Source organism: Venustampulla echinocandica, assembly GCF_003357145.1.
Source record: "Venustampulla echinocandica strain BP 5553 chromosome Unknown scaffold_15, whole genome shotgun sequence".
NCBI lineage: Eukaryota > Fungi > Ascomycota > Leotiomycetes > Helotiales > Pleuroascaceae > Venustampulla > Venustampulla echinocandica.
In genome coordinates, this window is record NW_022474220.1 from 286,140 (window position 1) to 300,850 (window position 14,711).

At 43.7% G+C, this 14,711-nt stretch overlaps 3 protein-coding genes across 3 annotated transcripts; 2 read left to right on the forward strand and 1 right to left on the reverse strand.

The window, feature by feature from the left end:
• Positions 1 to 1,214: 1,214 nt before the first annotated feature.
• On the forward strand, positions 1,215 to 4,950 carry BP5553_10465 (Uncharacterized protein; the record flags this gene model as incomplete). Its single annotated transcript, XM_032019088.1, has 9 exons — positions 1,215 to 1,295; positions 1,377 to 1,435; positions 1,495 to 1,735; positions 1,899 to 1,951; positions 2,016 to 2,244; positions 2,312 to 2,516; positions 2,642 to 2,740; positions 2,799 to 3,168; positions 3,225 to 4,950. The coding sequence occupies 9 exons, from the start codon at positions 1,215 to 1,217 to the stop codon at positions 4,948 to 4,950; spliced, it is 3,063 nt and encodes a 1,020-aa protein (XP_031864795.1).
• A 591-nt stretch (positions 4,951 to 5,541) lies between these two features.
• BP5553_10466 (uncharacterized protein) lies at positions 5,542 to 10,969 on the reverse strand (the record flags this gene model as incomplete). Its single annotated transcript, XM_032019089.1, has 5 exons — positions 5,542 to 5,876; positions 5,978 to 7,177; positions 7,247 to 7,471; positions 7,621 to 8,945; positions 8,997 to 10,969. 5 exons carry the CDS (start codon positions 10,967 to 10,969, stop codon positions 5,542 to 5,544), a joined length of 5,058 nt encoding a protein of 1,685 aa, XP_031864796.1.
• A 3,021-nt stretch (positions 10,970 to 13,990) lies between these two features.
• BP5553_10467 (uncharacterized protein) lies at positions 13,991 to 14,434 on the forward strand (the record flags this gene model as incomplete). Its single annotated transcript, XM_032019090.1, has 2 exons — positions 13,991 to 14,014; positions 14,156 to 14,434. 2 exons carry the CDS (start codon positions 13,991 to 13,993, stop codon positions 14,432 to 14,434), a joined length of 303 nt encoding a protein of 100 aa, XP_031864797.1.
• Positions 14,435 to 14,711: the final 277 nt, after the last annotated feature.

Consider the following 14,711-nt stretch of genomic DNA (forward strand, 5'->3'; position numbering starts at 1 on the left):
TCCAGAGTATTTCGAGGTATTTATGAAATGATTATAATTTATATTTATTTTATGGGTGAAACGGTTAATAGGATGCTGATTTTGGGTGGTTTTGTCGCTGCTTTCGGGGGTCAGCTAACCGCTCTTTTACTATTCCTGCAACTCCATTGCAGTCCCACACGCTAATTTAGCTTCAGGTACCAATGTGCTTGAGTCTTCCCACATGCGTTTCCTCCATCTTCCGTCAGGCTTCACCCTGTTTCCATTCTGGAGCAGTAGAGCACTCTGGCCTAGAATGTATTCAAGTACTTTTGCCGTTCCTCGTCTGCTCCTTCTAATTTGTTCTTTCAATCATCCTTCCCCCACTTTCTCGCTTCCATCATCATTTATAAACCCTCTCTCTTTTCAATCGTCCCCCTCGCACTCTCTCACCTCTTAAATCCTCTCCTGTCCTACGTCAGTCTGCGCACAATAATGTGGAGCCTATTTTAGCCCCCTATGTGCACCGGCCACCGTTTCCTTACCGAGGTTTATTATTGGAGAATCCGTTCCTGCTCCCTTGCCGAGGGTTTTTACCAGCGGTGATTTTGGATCCCCTTTGTCAAAGAGCACGTGACTAATGGTCGAGCCGCTCAATCTACGAAATGCCGAGGCGGAAACTCTCTTCCCATCGGCTACTGTATAGTGATGTCACAACATGAGTCTGAGCCTCGATTTGAGGAGACTGTACAGTCATGCCTGCTTAGATTGTTACTGTAGCCGCCCCAATTTGACTTTTGGTGCATGTACATGTGCATGTACCGCTGACTGCGCCCCTCTGCCGCTGACCCTGTACCACTACCCCTACTGCGGGAAAGTTGGGTAAGTATTCAATGTTCGCTAGCTGGGATGGCCATCGGCCAGGCTACGATATCCACCGACTAAGGTGTCAGCTCCTATGACAGCAATGCGTTTAAGGATCACGTAAGGTTCCAAGGGTTGTATAGCCAACAAGAGCCCTGGTCTTCCCTTAGTCATTCCGCAACCCTACTAGCCACAATTGAATACTTACCCAACCTACCTTCGGACATCACCATGCATAGACTTGCGCCCAACAGATAAGACATATCAGGCGATGCACCGTGTACAATAAGAATAGAAATTGATGGGTCCTGGATAGCACCCGGTAGTATCCCACATATGACCTTCGGAGACGTTCGTTTTACTTTTTGTCCATAATCCCTTCGAATGACAACATGGTAAACACCCATTTTGATATCTTCCATTTCATTCTCTTGGGCAACTGCACCCTGCTCTACGGAAGTCGAAAGATCGACGTTAAGATCCTCTTACCAATCATTGCACACGCTGGTTCTGAAAATGAAGCTCTTTTGCTAATATTATCCCGCATGCTTTAGTCTTTAAGAGAGCTGGCATCTGGCGCCGGAGCTGATGGACGAAGGATTCCCGCGATAGAGTACGTAAAGAGCTTCATTCTTTTGTACCTGGTGATATCATAAACTAACCATGTATCAGCATAGTGGCTGTACATGGTCTGAACCCATTCAACAACGAAGGCCACGCTTTCAATACCTGGCGGAAGCCTCATGACACTGGCCATCTCTGGCTAGAAGATGCTTTCCCCAAAGTCCAACCGAATGCGCGCGTTTACCTCTACGAATACAATTCAAGCCCAGTGTTTGAAGCTAGTAAAGACTCGTTTGTTGGAGAAGCAAATCAGCTATTAGATGAAATCCTTGGAGCTCGTCGGACAATCGTTGAGTGTTATATTATTCTTATTAGAGCATGACACTGACCGACTAAGGGCCGTGATAATCCTATTATATTTATCGGTCATAGCTTAGGGGGTTTATTAATTAAACAAGTTTGTCACGCCTTAAACCCTACATATTACGGAGGAAAGCTGAACAATCGTACAGGCATTAGTAAACGCCTGGGCAAACGAACAATATAGAGGCATCCAAAGCTCAACGTAAGTGCTTTTCAATCTAACTGATAACCTCAGAATTCCAAACCTGCAAACTAATTATTCGAAGCTACGGCCTAATGTTTTTTGGTACACCTCATACTGGCCCTGGAAGCAATCCTGAAGTTAGGCTGGGGATGGTTTGCGCGAAGGTTGCCCGATCTTTACCTGGAATTCAATCTACCAGCCTGCTAGAAACCCTCGAACGCGGCTCACTTTTCAGCGATTTTCTTAGAGAGGCTTTCAGGCATCAGCTTGAAGCATACAGAGTTGTATCGTGTTATGAAGGGGTTGGAGATGTATGTACTATATTATTCTCCATCTTATCAGAAACAATCTGTATTTTCTACTAACGGCATGATCTAGATCGTCCCATTCGATTCAGCAGTGATGAATCTACCGGGAAATAGAGAAACCCAGCTTCGAATCAATGCTGATCACCGCAACATGTGTCGCTTCGACCCGTCAGTTTCTGCTGATCTAGACAATTATAGAAAGGTGGAGCGAAATCTGCAAATGCTATGCGTGGATGCCCTGATTGGATTTCCTAAAGAAAACGAAGAGCAAGAAAGTAAGCGGCTGGGTTCTTGAGATTTGGGAATGTTGATTAGATACATAATCCGCAATTCATCATCCTACAATTTTTTGAGGCGGACTATTTTGTATACTGTGTATAATAACTGACCTGTTGTATAGAGTCTTTGCAATTGCATCAAGGAGGAATAGACTTAGGCAACAGCCTTTTCGAAAGCTTGCAGATATCTCAAAATAACATCTCCATGCCAGTAACAATTAGTATGATGAACAAATCGATTTTATCAGTTCCTTTCACTGGCTAACGGGAATGGAATAGATATTGGCAAAGTACCCGATTTAGCATGGACAGTATATCGCTCGTGCATTCAGTCTCCGTCATCACCCGAATTCGCTCGTGTTGCAACCGACGTTTCCTATCTTCATAGTGCTCTTCGCATGACGCACGAAATGGTTGAGGGAGATACATTTTCGAAAGACTACCGCAGCCAGATTCGCGAGATATCAGGTAGTTGCTTTGAAGCCCTTCAAGACCTCCAATCTGCTATCGGTGATTTCAAGGCATTGCCAAGTCACAGCCAGAATTCATGGAGTCGCATGGGATTTGAGTCAAGAAAATTCGCCAGTATTGAGGAGCGACTAAAGTCAACCACGTCGATGGTGACTGAATTGAACCAGGCCCTCTCAAGGTAAAATGTCCACGTAGATCCATTTCCAAAAAGGCAAACTACTAAGACCTCTATAGTGGCTCAATGAATCGGTTAGTGGATGGACTTAATCACTTGGTTGAGGAGGCCACAGCCGATGATACAAGGAGTTCTATTATATCTAGTAATATCTCGCATGTTTCCGAGTCTTTGTCGATATGGGATGAAGAGAGCTGGACGCAGCTGCAGCGCGAGCTCGAAAATTGCGGCGTATCTCCAAGGATCCTGGTAGATCAGCGCAAGTTCATCTTCAAGTGGGTCAAAAATGCTATCGAGGCAGGGAGAATTCCGCTGGAGGACCAGAAACTAGAATCCGAGGTCCTGGTGGACGAATCGGCTGCGTCAAACTCAGCTTTACGTAACGCCTCTGCTTCAGAGACCGAACATTCCGAACATGTAAATCCTGGCAGTAAGAAATACTCTTTTATCAGACGGTTGAGGTTCGGTGTCTTCCGTGGGCAGAGTTCTCTTTTTGCGGCCGTTCAACAGGGTGATTTTGTCAAGGTCAACGAGCTGCTCTCTTTTGGTATCCCTATCGATGTTAGTGACAAATCCGGCAAGACGGTGCTCCATATCGCAATATTGAATGGCGACATCGAAATGATAAAGCTACTGCTAGAAAAAGGCACCGCGAATTGGGGAATAAGTGATCGTCACTACAAAGCCATGGGAATAGCTCTCTACACAAAGAGTTGGAGAGTAGTGGAATATTTGCTCAAACCGGGGTTTAAATACAACAACTCAAGTTGTTTGTATATCATTGAGTATGGCCCAGTGGAATTAAAGAGGCAATGGCTGAAAATATTTGACGTTAGAGGCAATTCGCGCCTCTTATTTCACGTAGCTTCTCTCGGCGACGTGGGAAATTTCCAGCTCCTACTCAACGAAGGGGCAAACGTTCGGGTCAGAACCAAACAACAATATTTCCCTCCTTATAGTGACTGCTACCCCACTGGTGGTCTAACACCCTTGCACATAGCATCTGCAAATTGCAACGTGCCGCTTATGGAGCTAATTCTCGACAACGGTGCTGAGATCGACGATATCGATGACGATGGTGGGACTTCATTGCATAAAGTGCCATGTGCAAGTGACGGCCTTGGGATTTCCTACCGAGATAATCAAGGTCTACGGAAGTTAAAAAGAACTTGTTCGTCTGGTACCGATATAGCCATAAAGTTTCTACTGGACAGGGGAGCAAATATAAATTCGAAGAACGATATGGGCCAAACAGTGCTCCATTTATCAGCGATGTATAACGAAGATTTGGCCTTGGCCGTGTTGATACAGAATGGCTCCGACATCGGTTTAACGGACCACAAGGGTAATACAGCCCTTCACGCTTCAACTTCAGCTGAAAAGTTTCGGGGCTCTAGAAGGCTCGGCGAGGTAGCCATTCCCGCCAGTATATTTCATTGGAATGAGAAGGGAATGATGCTATTACTAGATCATGGTGCGCAAGTCAACGCCAAGAACACGCTTGGGAGGACGCCTCTGCACCTAGCATCTGAAGATGGGAACGAAGGCCTGGCAAAAATACTACTGGATCATGGGGCCGACGTCGATGCAGTGGATCGGCGGCACTGGACTGCGTTACATCTTGCAGTCTGGAATCAGTCAATGCCACTAATACTTCTTCTTCTGCGACACGGATCTACCATTACCATGAAAGCCTCACATGGCTCTAAAAGCATGACAGCGCTTGAGATGGCAAGATCTCAGAACTATGATCCCATAGTAAACCTCCTAGAGCTTAACCCCTAAAGAACGGGTAACAGAATAAGAATCCTTACTATAATCTCATATCGTATGTCTTCTAGAGAATGAAACTAAAATCCTCGCTAGGGTAGGATTCAGTCCTGTAAGTTACGTTAGTGCTGGCTGTATCTCATTTTTAGTTCACGATATAACTTAATGTTTCTTTAAAGTTTTCATTCCATCTGATGTTTTTCTAGTGACCAGCGTTGTTGTACAATGGGAGCTAAAAAAGAGTCGTGTGAGACTGGATCGGAGGGAATTTTGTACGATTAACAGGGAGCGTGAACGGATACCTCTACCGGCCACCTTAAGCGGTTAAATGAAGTAATTCCGTTTCAGTAGGCATCACTAAAATTTATTTTTAGATAATATAGAAACTACTACCGATTTGCGAAGGCGCCCGAAGAGGCCCTGGGCATGATCCAGCTAGCTCATTAGCGTGGTCAGGATTCAGGGATTAGCTCAGATTGGAGCAGCGACTGCTCAGGTTCAAAGACGGAAATGGATTTGGTGAGGTTCACTTTCGGCGCAGATTATATGGGTTAGGAGAACGAGAGCTTTGTAACTGAACAGTTGGGGAGATGAACTACAAATTGGTCAAACAATCTTCAAAGTCCGTCGCTCCCATCCGAGCATTTTGTCTTCATACATGGGTCCGATGAGCAGTCCCTCGCGAACATACGTGTTGTCCTGATTCTCTAGCTTGGACAAGATAAGTCCTACCCATTGGCTGCCTCTGTTGGTAAGACCATGGGCCCATCTTGCAATCAGCACGCTGGTGAAGCTGGCCTTTGCTTCCCATAAATCTCGGCCTCTCCTAGTATCAAAAAGATATGTAGAGGAGGAGAGTTTTAGATCTTCATTGACTTCTTGGGCCAAGCCGCTCAGGATGAGATGCCCACTCTTGACCCGTCCGAATGAATGAAACGAGCCTGTGTAGTTGCTGTTAGAAAACCTTACACAATGGACTTCTATGTTATTTGCAGAGTATGCGAAGTCGCTGAATGTTGGTAAAGTACCAAGAGTTACTTACTAGATTCAACCGTAATGTCAATGATGTTTGCACTGCTCCTCGAGTCTATCGGGAGTCTGATCCCTTTCATAACTTCATAGTTAACAGGCACGTCTAGAGACGCCCAGCTCCAAGAAGGCGCAATATACTCCGGCCGCTCTGCTTTCGCTAGCTTGGTCACATTCCATAGCAGGCCTCTGTGCATGTCGTTTTTCCATAAGCCTGCAAAGTAATTACCGCCGCTTGCCTCAAAAGCCCGCGCAATGGATTCAATCGCAGGAAATTTATCCCCGCGGTAGACCAAAACCCTGGCGCTGTACTCCTGAACAAGACCATACCATGGGTTGAGTAGTAATGGGGATATATTGGACGTCGGCTGAGTCGATAGAGCCCGCATCTGGGATGCAAGGTCCCAGATGGGTCTTTCCGGAAATGTGCTTCCTTCAGCAAGGGCATACTCTTGGCAGTTCCAATACAGCTGCTCCGAACCATAATAAAGTAATCTCTCTGGTAATACAGTTTCCTGCATCGTCCAGGCACGTTGTGCCAATGGCGTCTTCAAGATTGCCTCGCGCGTCTCTTCCAACGGACGTCGAAAACGAACAACTCCGCTGCTTGAATGGCCACCGGCTTTTACCCCAGTGTAGACAAGCCATGTCAAATCTTCGGTCTGTCTGCTTGTAAATAATCCAGTACTGGGGTTGGCCCCAAATCCAGCAGCAAGAACAATGGCTGCATTTGAGACATAGTCACCTATCTGGGAGGCCTCTCGAGCCCAATCTTCCTGCGAATCCTGAACGATACATAGAGCATCAATCCACAGGTACTTGATGCCCAGCTGCCGTACTAGAACGAAAGCATCACGCCAGGTTACGGGAATGGTCTCCAGAGGTATTCCTTTCGTAAAATCCGACATATTGCTTTCTTTAGTTATTAAAGGCTGGAGCCCCCCCCAGGCGTACGATAAATAGACATATGCCCCACGCTCGTCCACTTCACTGTTGCGGAGGCGTAGATGAAAGTCATCATCGTCCGAGCTATCGTCAAAGCAGACAACCCTTGTAGGTAATCGGGATTCTAGATTTGCTTGACATTTAGTGTGACTCTTTTGGCAGCCATCAAGCCATGATTTCGCCAGAGAGAAACATTCTTCGCTGTGGGAAACTCGCGCTATGGATCTTCCACTAAGGTCTTCATAAGTTCCTCTAGTTGGGGCGTTATCTGCATCTTCCACATCAGTATCCTCCCACAAGAGAATAAAAAATCTTAGAGGAAGATCTCAATACTAACCACTATCGATGTGCAATTCTAGTACTACCTTGGCATTCTCACCAACTAATACGGTGAGTAGATCTCGAGAGCCTGTACTAGACCATGGGACATTGGCAAGCGATAGCTTAACAGACACATACGAGCTTGTTTCGTCTCTATCGTCGAAGAAGTAGCCTCGACGAATGAACTCTTGCACGAAGAGTGCGCAAAGTTTACAGCCACATGAAGCAGAGGTTTCAAGGTCTTCGCAAACACCCGGTCAGCCAATGACATTMAGAATGACGAGGTGATTTATCTCCTTCGGAAACTCTTACCTGCATAAGTTTTTTGGTGTTTGTAATAAAATCCACAGCTTGGATTCCTTAGCCAGCGATCAAGTTCACAGTACTCACAAAGATCCTTGAACTCGGTCTTTGTTTCCGTATTTTGGATATATGGAGTGTTGCTTTCTTCATATATATAGCGCCCATGTTCTGTGGTCAAAGACGCGCCTGCGAAGAATACTTTCTTTTGGTCCCATATGGCTGATACTCGAGTGGAGTCAGATGGGGCAGGTGAAACCTGGTCAGCCTCTAGATGTTTCTCCATGTTACTAACATCTAGCGGCGACATAGAATTAATATTCAAGGGGGCAAAGAAGGAAGATCTGTCCGCCATGACCCGCAGAACATCTTTCCTGCCCCAGAAAACAGATGCATGCAGTACGGTGTTACCCGAGGCGTTCGCTATACTTAGCAAATCGGGATCTCGCACATCAGCATTGCCAAGAATAATCTCTACTACATCTGCTCGACCCCAATCTACAGCTTCATGAAGTACCGTATCTCCATAGGCATTCTGACCGTATATACTAGCACCTAGGGCTATGAGGCTCTCTACCTCATCTTCCCAGCCGAGCCTAGCAGCCTTGCGAAGTTTGTCTTCTAGTGTAAAGACTGGTCCTGGGATATCTTGGAGATTGTCGTTGTTACCTAGGTTTAGAATTTGCATTCTTCTGGGGCCATCCGGACGAGATTCGAGGAACTTTATAAGAAGTCGAAAAAGACTACTTTCCTCTAATGCCTTGCTCTCATTGCGGCCAGCATTCTTGTAGTGTTTTGACCAATAGGTGACAGCGTACGTGGGGAGGCCGATAGCGTTGATATCATTAGCTGTCACAGAGAACTCGTGCTGAGTACGAGATGCTTGACTGCTTTCTCGTGGAACATTGAGGCATTTGTAGTGCAAACAAGTAAGCGCAACTTGTGCATGACAATTTATCACATCGAATGGGCCAGAAGATTCCGTGATCGATTTCCGACCTTGAAAATATTCTTTCACCGAGAGGTGAGAAAGGCGGATGACACCGGATGGGTCTTTAGTAAGCAGATTGCTGCACACTTCAAGTAGGACGTCATCTCCATTTTTGATACTCTCGTTCAAAACACCGTCTGGACCAATGGCAACTGCGTAACAGAGCTCGGATATGTTGACAGGTCGGTACGAGCACAGCACCCATTTTAGAGCTGTATCGACCATAGCTTTTCGACGAGACTGATCAGCAGGTCCGATGGCAATTTTATAGACTTGATCGTAAGCACTACTTAACCTTTCGTGAAGGTCTGCACCAGATGCCTCGAGCGCTTTGAGCCTTGATTCTACATCTTCCACAGTTTTGGGTCTTGCGCGCCGGTCTTGCGGAAGGAACACACCCACTTGGAGTGTGACCCAGAGGAACCTTACAAGCATGAATCAGTCTTAATCATAAACAAAAGGTATTAGTGCATACATTCCTCGAGCCCGACTCTTGAGCATTTCTTTTAATCTGTTAGCTTGCTCATCGGTCATAGCATTGCCGACTCGGCGCGCTTCCATTTCGACAGGTATCTCCTGCTTCAAGTATTCCTCGATATCAGCCGAGTTTTGATCAAGGATTTCAAGGCGTTTGGCGTCTGGTAAGTAGCTGCGAACGGTATCAGCAAGTCCATATCGGCTTGTCAAGAATATTCGAAGCTTGTCTCCTGCCTCTCTCCGTAGTTCCTCAATATTTGACAATAAATCATCAAGGTCTTGGCATTCGTCGAGCGCATCAATCACTATAGTGAGATGTCTAGACGCATTCACAATGTCTTTGAGCTGTGGAAAACATTCTTCTGACCCAAGATCGCATTTTTCAGGACACCTCTCCTTGTTATCGTCATGAAACTCGCGAATAGTCGAGTGGATTGACCCCTCTTCGACATTAGTTGCACATTGTCGTAGGAAACTTTTCAAGATAGACAAAGTCAAATCTTGATCAACCCCCGTACTTTTAGAGCAGTAGAAGAAAGCAAGGTGGCCACCTCCAGGATTTTTCAACGAATCCTCGATAACTGAAAATGTGATGCTGCTTTTTCCCGTTCCGACACTACCTTCTAACAGGAGAACGCCATCTGCTGAAGACTTCCAGTCTATGAACTCTGGGAGATGGAGTATCCATTTATTTGAGGAGGTATAACGCTGGCCAAGATCCTTGGCTACTTTAAAGTGACCTTCGAACGGTGGGCGAGGATAAAGCCATTTGAGCAAGTCGTCGTCTCGATCTCTTTGACTAGAGATGGCCCTGATAAGGAGCTCATACTTCTTATTTTGCATTTTGAAGAACTCCTCAACCAGTCCTGGCCCGAGAAACGATAGGTTTCTTTGGGCTTCCTTGTCTTTATTGACGATGGACGCAGACTCATCTTTCCAGACGACTCCTTGTTGTAAAGCGTTTGTCAACAGATTTATAGCAGTCCTTTTCCCGAAATACCGCGCAACTTCGGCCTGGTATGTCAAAATAGCCACGTAAAGGTCAAGTACAGCATCGGCAAATCTTTCATCAATTTCCGCGCCCTTCATTCCGAGGTACGTTTTCTCGGCAATGTTGTATCCGTGAATGATTCTTGTGATGTCTTCAACTCCTTGAATGGCCCCATTCTGTTGTGCGGTGTCGTTCATTATGAAAGGGATTAGAGCACTTATCGCTGACCACGGGAGCGACACGTATACTGGGGCAAAAGTCATACCAAGAGATATAAGGCCAGAAGCATTCTTCGCCGTACTGAAAATTCCATCGATAGCATCTCTGACTTTCCTTGGTTTCGACATCCCCCATGCTCGAAAAGTCCATTGTCTTTCCTCCATGTGCTTTTGCTGCTTCTCCACAATTGCTCTCATCTCTGTTTTGATGTCTGAGTTAGGGGGAACACCAGCATCAACCCCAATGAATGTCTCATAGAACTCGCTCAGATCCTTTTGCTCCTTCACGAATCGGTCGTAAGCCTGTTTCCATACAGCTTCGGATGCCACCTGCCACTCATCCTTTTTGAGGGAAAGTCCATTGTTGTTCTCTTTTCCTAGCAAAGCGACAGTCTCATTGCTAGCCGAATGCTCTGGATCTCGTTGATCACTCGAAACTCGCCCGTCCTCAACCTGAAGGGAAGTTTCCGGCGATGACCTTCCACTTTTGATGTCCGATATCACGTGACCCGTTTTATGCCCAATTTGCGTGGTCGTCGCAGGTTTATCATCTTGACCATTACTCGCCTTACTCAAGGCAGGAGGACCGTCCGATGTCTGATCTGGAGTATCCAATTTTACAAGGGCCGGCACTGTTAGTGTCGAGGTCGAGGCCCCATCGATAGATGATTGATCCTCGGTTTGCTGGCTTGGTCGTGCTGGAAGAGCAGCTTTCAGATCGGCTTTGAGCCCGGCTTTCAAGTCGTGGAGACGCTTTCTCATACTGAAATGCCGTCTTTATTGACGTTCTGATACTCGGGGTTGACCTCTGTATGTTCGATAGGATATACGAACTAGGAGAATTTATATCCGTGCTGTTTTTGGAGGTGCGTCCTGGGGGTCTCAGTCGCTAATGCGTGCAGCCCTGACGATTCGTCTAAAGCTCCAATCATAGCTTGAAAGGAAATCGATGAGTCTGTTGATCTTGATTCACCTCTTTCATAACAGCATCTGTGAGACTCGAGATTTATTAGAAATGCTTCATGGTGGCGTTGAGACATAGCGTATATTGGATGAGCCGGCTTTGGCCATGGGCCAACTCCTTCTCCGGACTCTAACAAACGTTCACGCTGATAAATGAGCCAATCGATTTCGTTTCAAATATTGTTAGAATATGGGAGTTATGGGAGTTCCCCTGGCCGGCTGGTCAAGCCACTTAGGCACCCCACTTGGCACTTCTCCACCACAAAAGAGAAATGAGATATGTGTACTCGCGATGAGCCGAATACACGGATATCATCGTATCCCATACTAATTAGTATAGCACATGATGATGGAAGCCCTAGGAAACTATTCGGATACTATCGGTATTATTTCCTTGAGTTACTTGATTAATCACCTGACTCTATACATTCATTTGCCTATATATATAAAGCTTTCACTTTATAGTATTAAACTTCTTAATTAATTCAATTACTCTATTCTATAACTTATTCTAACTAATCAATTACTTGTATTAAGTGTACTAATTTGGGTCCTATTAATCAACAGTTATAAGCCCGGGCTACTAAAAGTATCACGTAGCAAACAAATTATTTGAGTGTTCTTTATACTTATTTGGAATTCTATTGATTCTACTACTAATTCTTCAATACTTTCAAATCCCTTGTAATCTACACTTCTTACTACTTTATACTTTTCATATCTACTAATATGTCGACAGAGTATTCAACTCTAACTATATCTAGACTACTCCTAGTTCTTGATAGACCCAGAGATTGGGAACCTTGGCTTGAGACAGTTAGATCAATAGCTTCAGGAGAAGACTAGTATACCTGGGAGTATATTAATCCTAATTCGGAAACTACTCCTGAAAAACGTCAAAAGCTAACTAAACTTACTTTCAAGAATATCAACTTTGAAGTTAACTCATTTAACAAACTCTCAGCTAATGAGATAGAACTATTACATTTATAGTACTTCGACTATCAGATCAAATATAAAGAATACTAAGAGACTTCCAGATTGATTAACTCAATATAGGAGTATATCTTCAAGTCTGTCTCGATTAGGAATAGAATATATTTCCAGGATTAAGCTACTGTATATAATATACTAGTAGTATTTAAAAAATATCTAGTTCTTACTAATTATACAACTAAATTAGACTTGTCGGCAGAATATACTAAATTGAGAAAGTATAATAAAGGAGAAAATATTAAACAATTCTTCTAAAAGTAGGAAACTATTTATAGAAAAGTTGTAAAGTTTAATCTTTCGGAAGTCCAAGGTGACAAACTCTTCCTTGACTTTGTATAAATTATAAAACTAATTGAATCTAACTTTTCGACAATATAAGATTATCTCTTGACTAAAGATATTAGGAATAAATACTTATTACTAACTCTGTATAATCTTGTAGTAGATTTCAGAGATATATACCGGAGAAATATTACTGTTTCTGGGTATTCAAAAATATACATATCTTTTACTATATTCTAGAATCAGGAATAACTAGGGAACTCCTCGAAAGATGAAACAGTAAAATCTAAGAAAACCCTAAAACTAAAGTATTTATATAGATTTACTTATAAATAAGAACAGTATTAATATTTGAATTTATCAAAAAGGTTTACAGATTAGAAGTTTAATCTAGAAAGAATTAACTAATTAAATAAGTTATTAGACTATCTAGACTAATCAAAGACAAAAGAACAGTAGATATAAAAAGAGTACGACTTAGCAAATAACTAAAGTTCTATTACTACTCTAGCTCTTACTTCGAGCCTTACTCCTAAAAGAATATTAACAGCTTATACTGTCTCCTTCGCCGGAGTATATACGCTAAGTAGTCAAACTAGCATATATCGCTTAGTAAACTACTGGACATTTGATAGTACTTCCGATATATATTTATATAACAACAGAAAGAAGAGCTAATTCAAAAAGACCAAGGATGTCCACGACAGTGATAAACTTACTTCTAGTAAAACAACTTATCTAATTGAAGTTTAAGGAACTGTAATCCTGAATATAAACACTCTAAAAAGCTCTGACTAAATCAAGTTACTCAATGTAGCTTTAGTGCTAGGATATATGACTAACTTTGTAGTTATAGATATTATTAATGAAAAAAGACTTTACTAGAATTTATAACAACTATTAGAACTACATGTAACGGTTCCTATAGTTCCTCCGGCGGGGAGTCGTATTGGAGGTGTTCTGTTTCGTTTGCGTAGCGAAGTAATGCAGTGATCTCTTTTAATGATCTGTAAGTGATGTCAGAGTGAGTGAATCACGGAAGGATTCAAGTGTAATCAAGGTAAACTGTTATAATTGATATTTAAGAATCAAGTTGAGCACGAAGCTCCTATCTAGTAAGGAAATTACATTGCTTATATAGAACTTTCCTGCTCCTGGATTATAGTGAATCGATGATTCCTATGATTCTTTATACGAATAGATTATTGATCTTTCCCGATCTATTTACTATCACGTGACTTCGTTACATGCTTCTATGGTTCTCTGTGGTAGTAAGTTATACTACCCGAGCTTCAGGCTATAAGGTTGGCGTTCGTAACACTATCCCCTATGTGGCCTAGCGTAGTCCTTTAGCTTAAAGGTTATATCGAAAATATCGAACGTCAGGTATAGCTTTCTTCTTTCTTCATTATACTACTCCAACGTACCCTGAAATATAAGGAGAGAATTATTCTCTGTAACAAAATAAATTCCGACAGTATCGAAATGCTGCCTTGTACGAGTTGCGAGAAGTACGGGCGGTCCTGCATTGTTTTGAACGAGATGTCGAAAAGGTGTGGTGAATGTGTTCGTCGTAGTGTGAAATGTGACGTGAAGGGGATTTCGTTCTCTAACCTGGAGTCCCTTCAACGCGAGGAGGCCTGTCTCTAGTTCGAGCGAGACGCGGCCTTTGCTGCGGCTATAGAGGGCTTTGCTCGAGTATAACAGCTCGAGAAACAACAGGCTCTTGTTAAGAGACGGGGTGCCGAGTTGGTCCGGCGTAGGCTTCGCGACTTAGACGAGTTGGATAAGGCAGAAGAAAGAGAAAAGGAGGAAAAGGAAATAGAAGCCCGTCGTGAAGCGGAGTCGAGGCAGCTGGCTGCTACGACTGGCGGCTTAGGCGGCGACCTCTCTTTCGACTTTGGTCCTCTGCCGGGTCCTGATGACCTGATCTGGGCAACTTTCGATTTTGGTGGTGGAACTCCTCAAGTATCTGGTAGTAGTTGAGATGAGTCCTGGGTTCCTATATGTTCTCCGAATGTAGGTAGTCCAACTATTTGATTAAATATTTGACTGTGCTTTTGACTCGTCTACAGTCCAATATCTGTTCGACTTCGTACTCGGCGTTTGGGTTGACTAGTTCTATTTCGGTTATTGGCGCTAGTAGTACGCCTAGTAGTACTAGTTCAAGGAGAGAAATATAGAAAACCGGAAAGATGTTCATTGACTTTGGTAGAACAAGTTTGTAATTCAAACGTCCTTTGAATTTCTTAATTTTGAATGG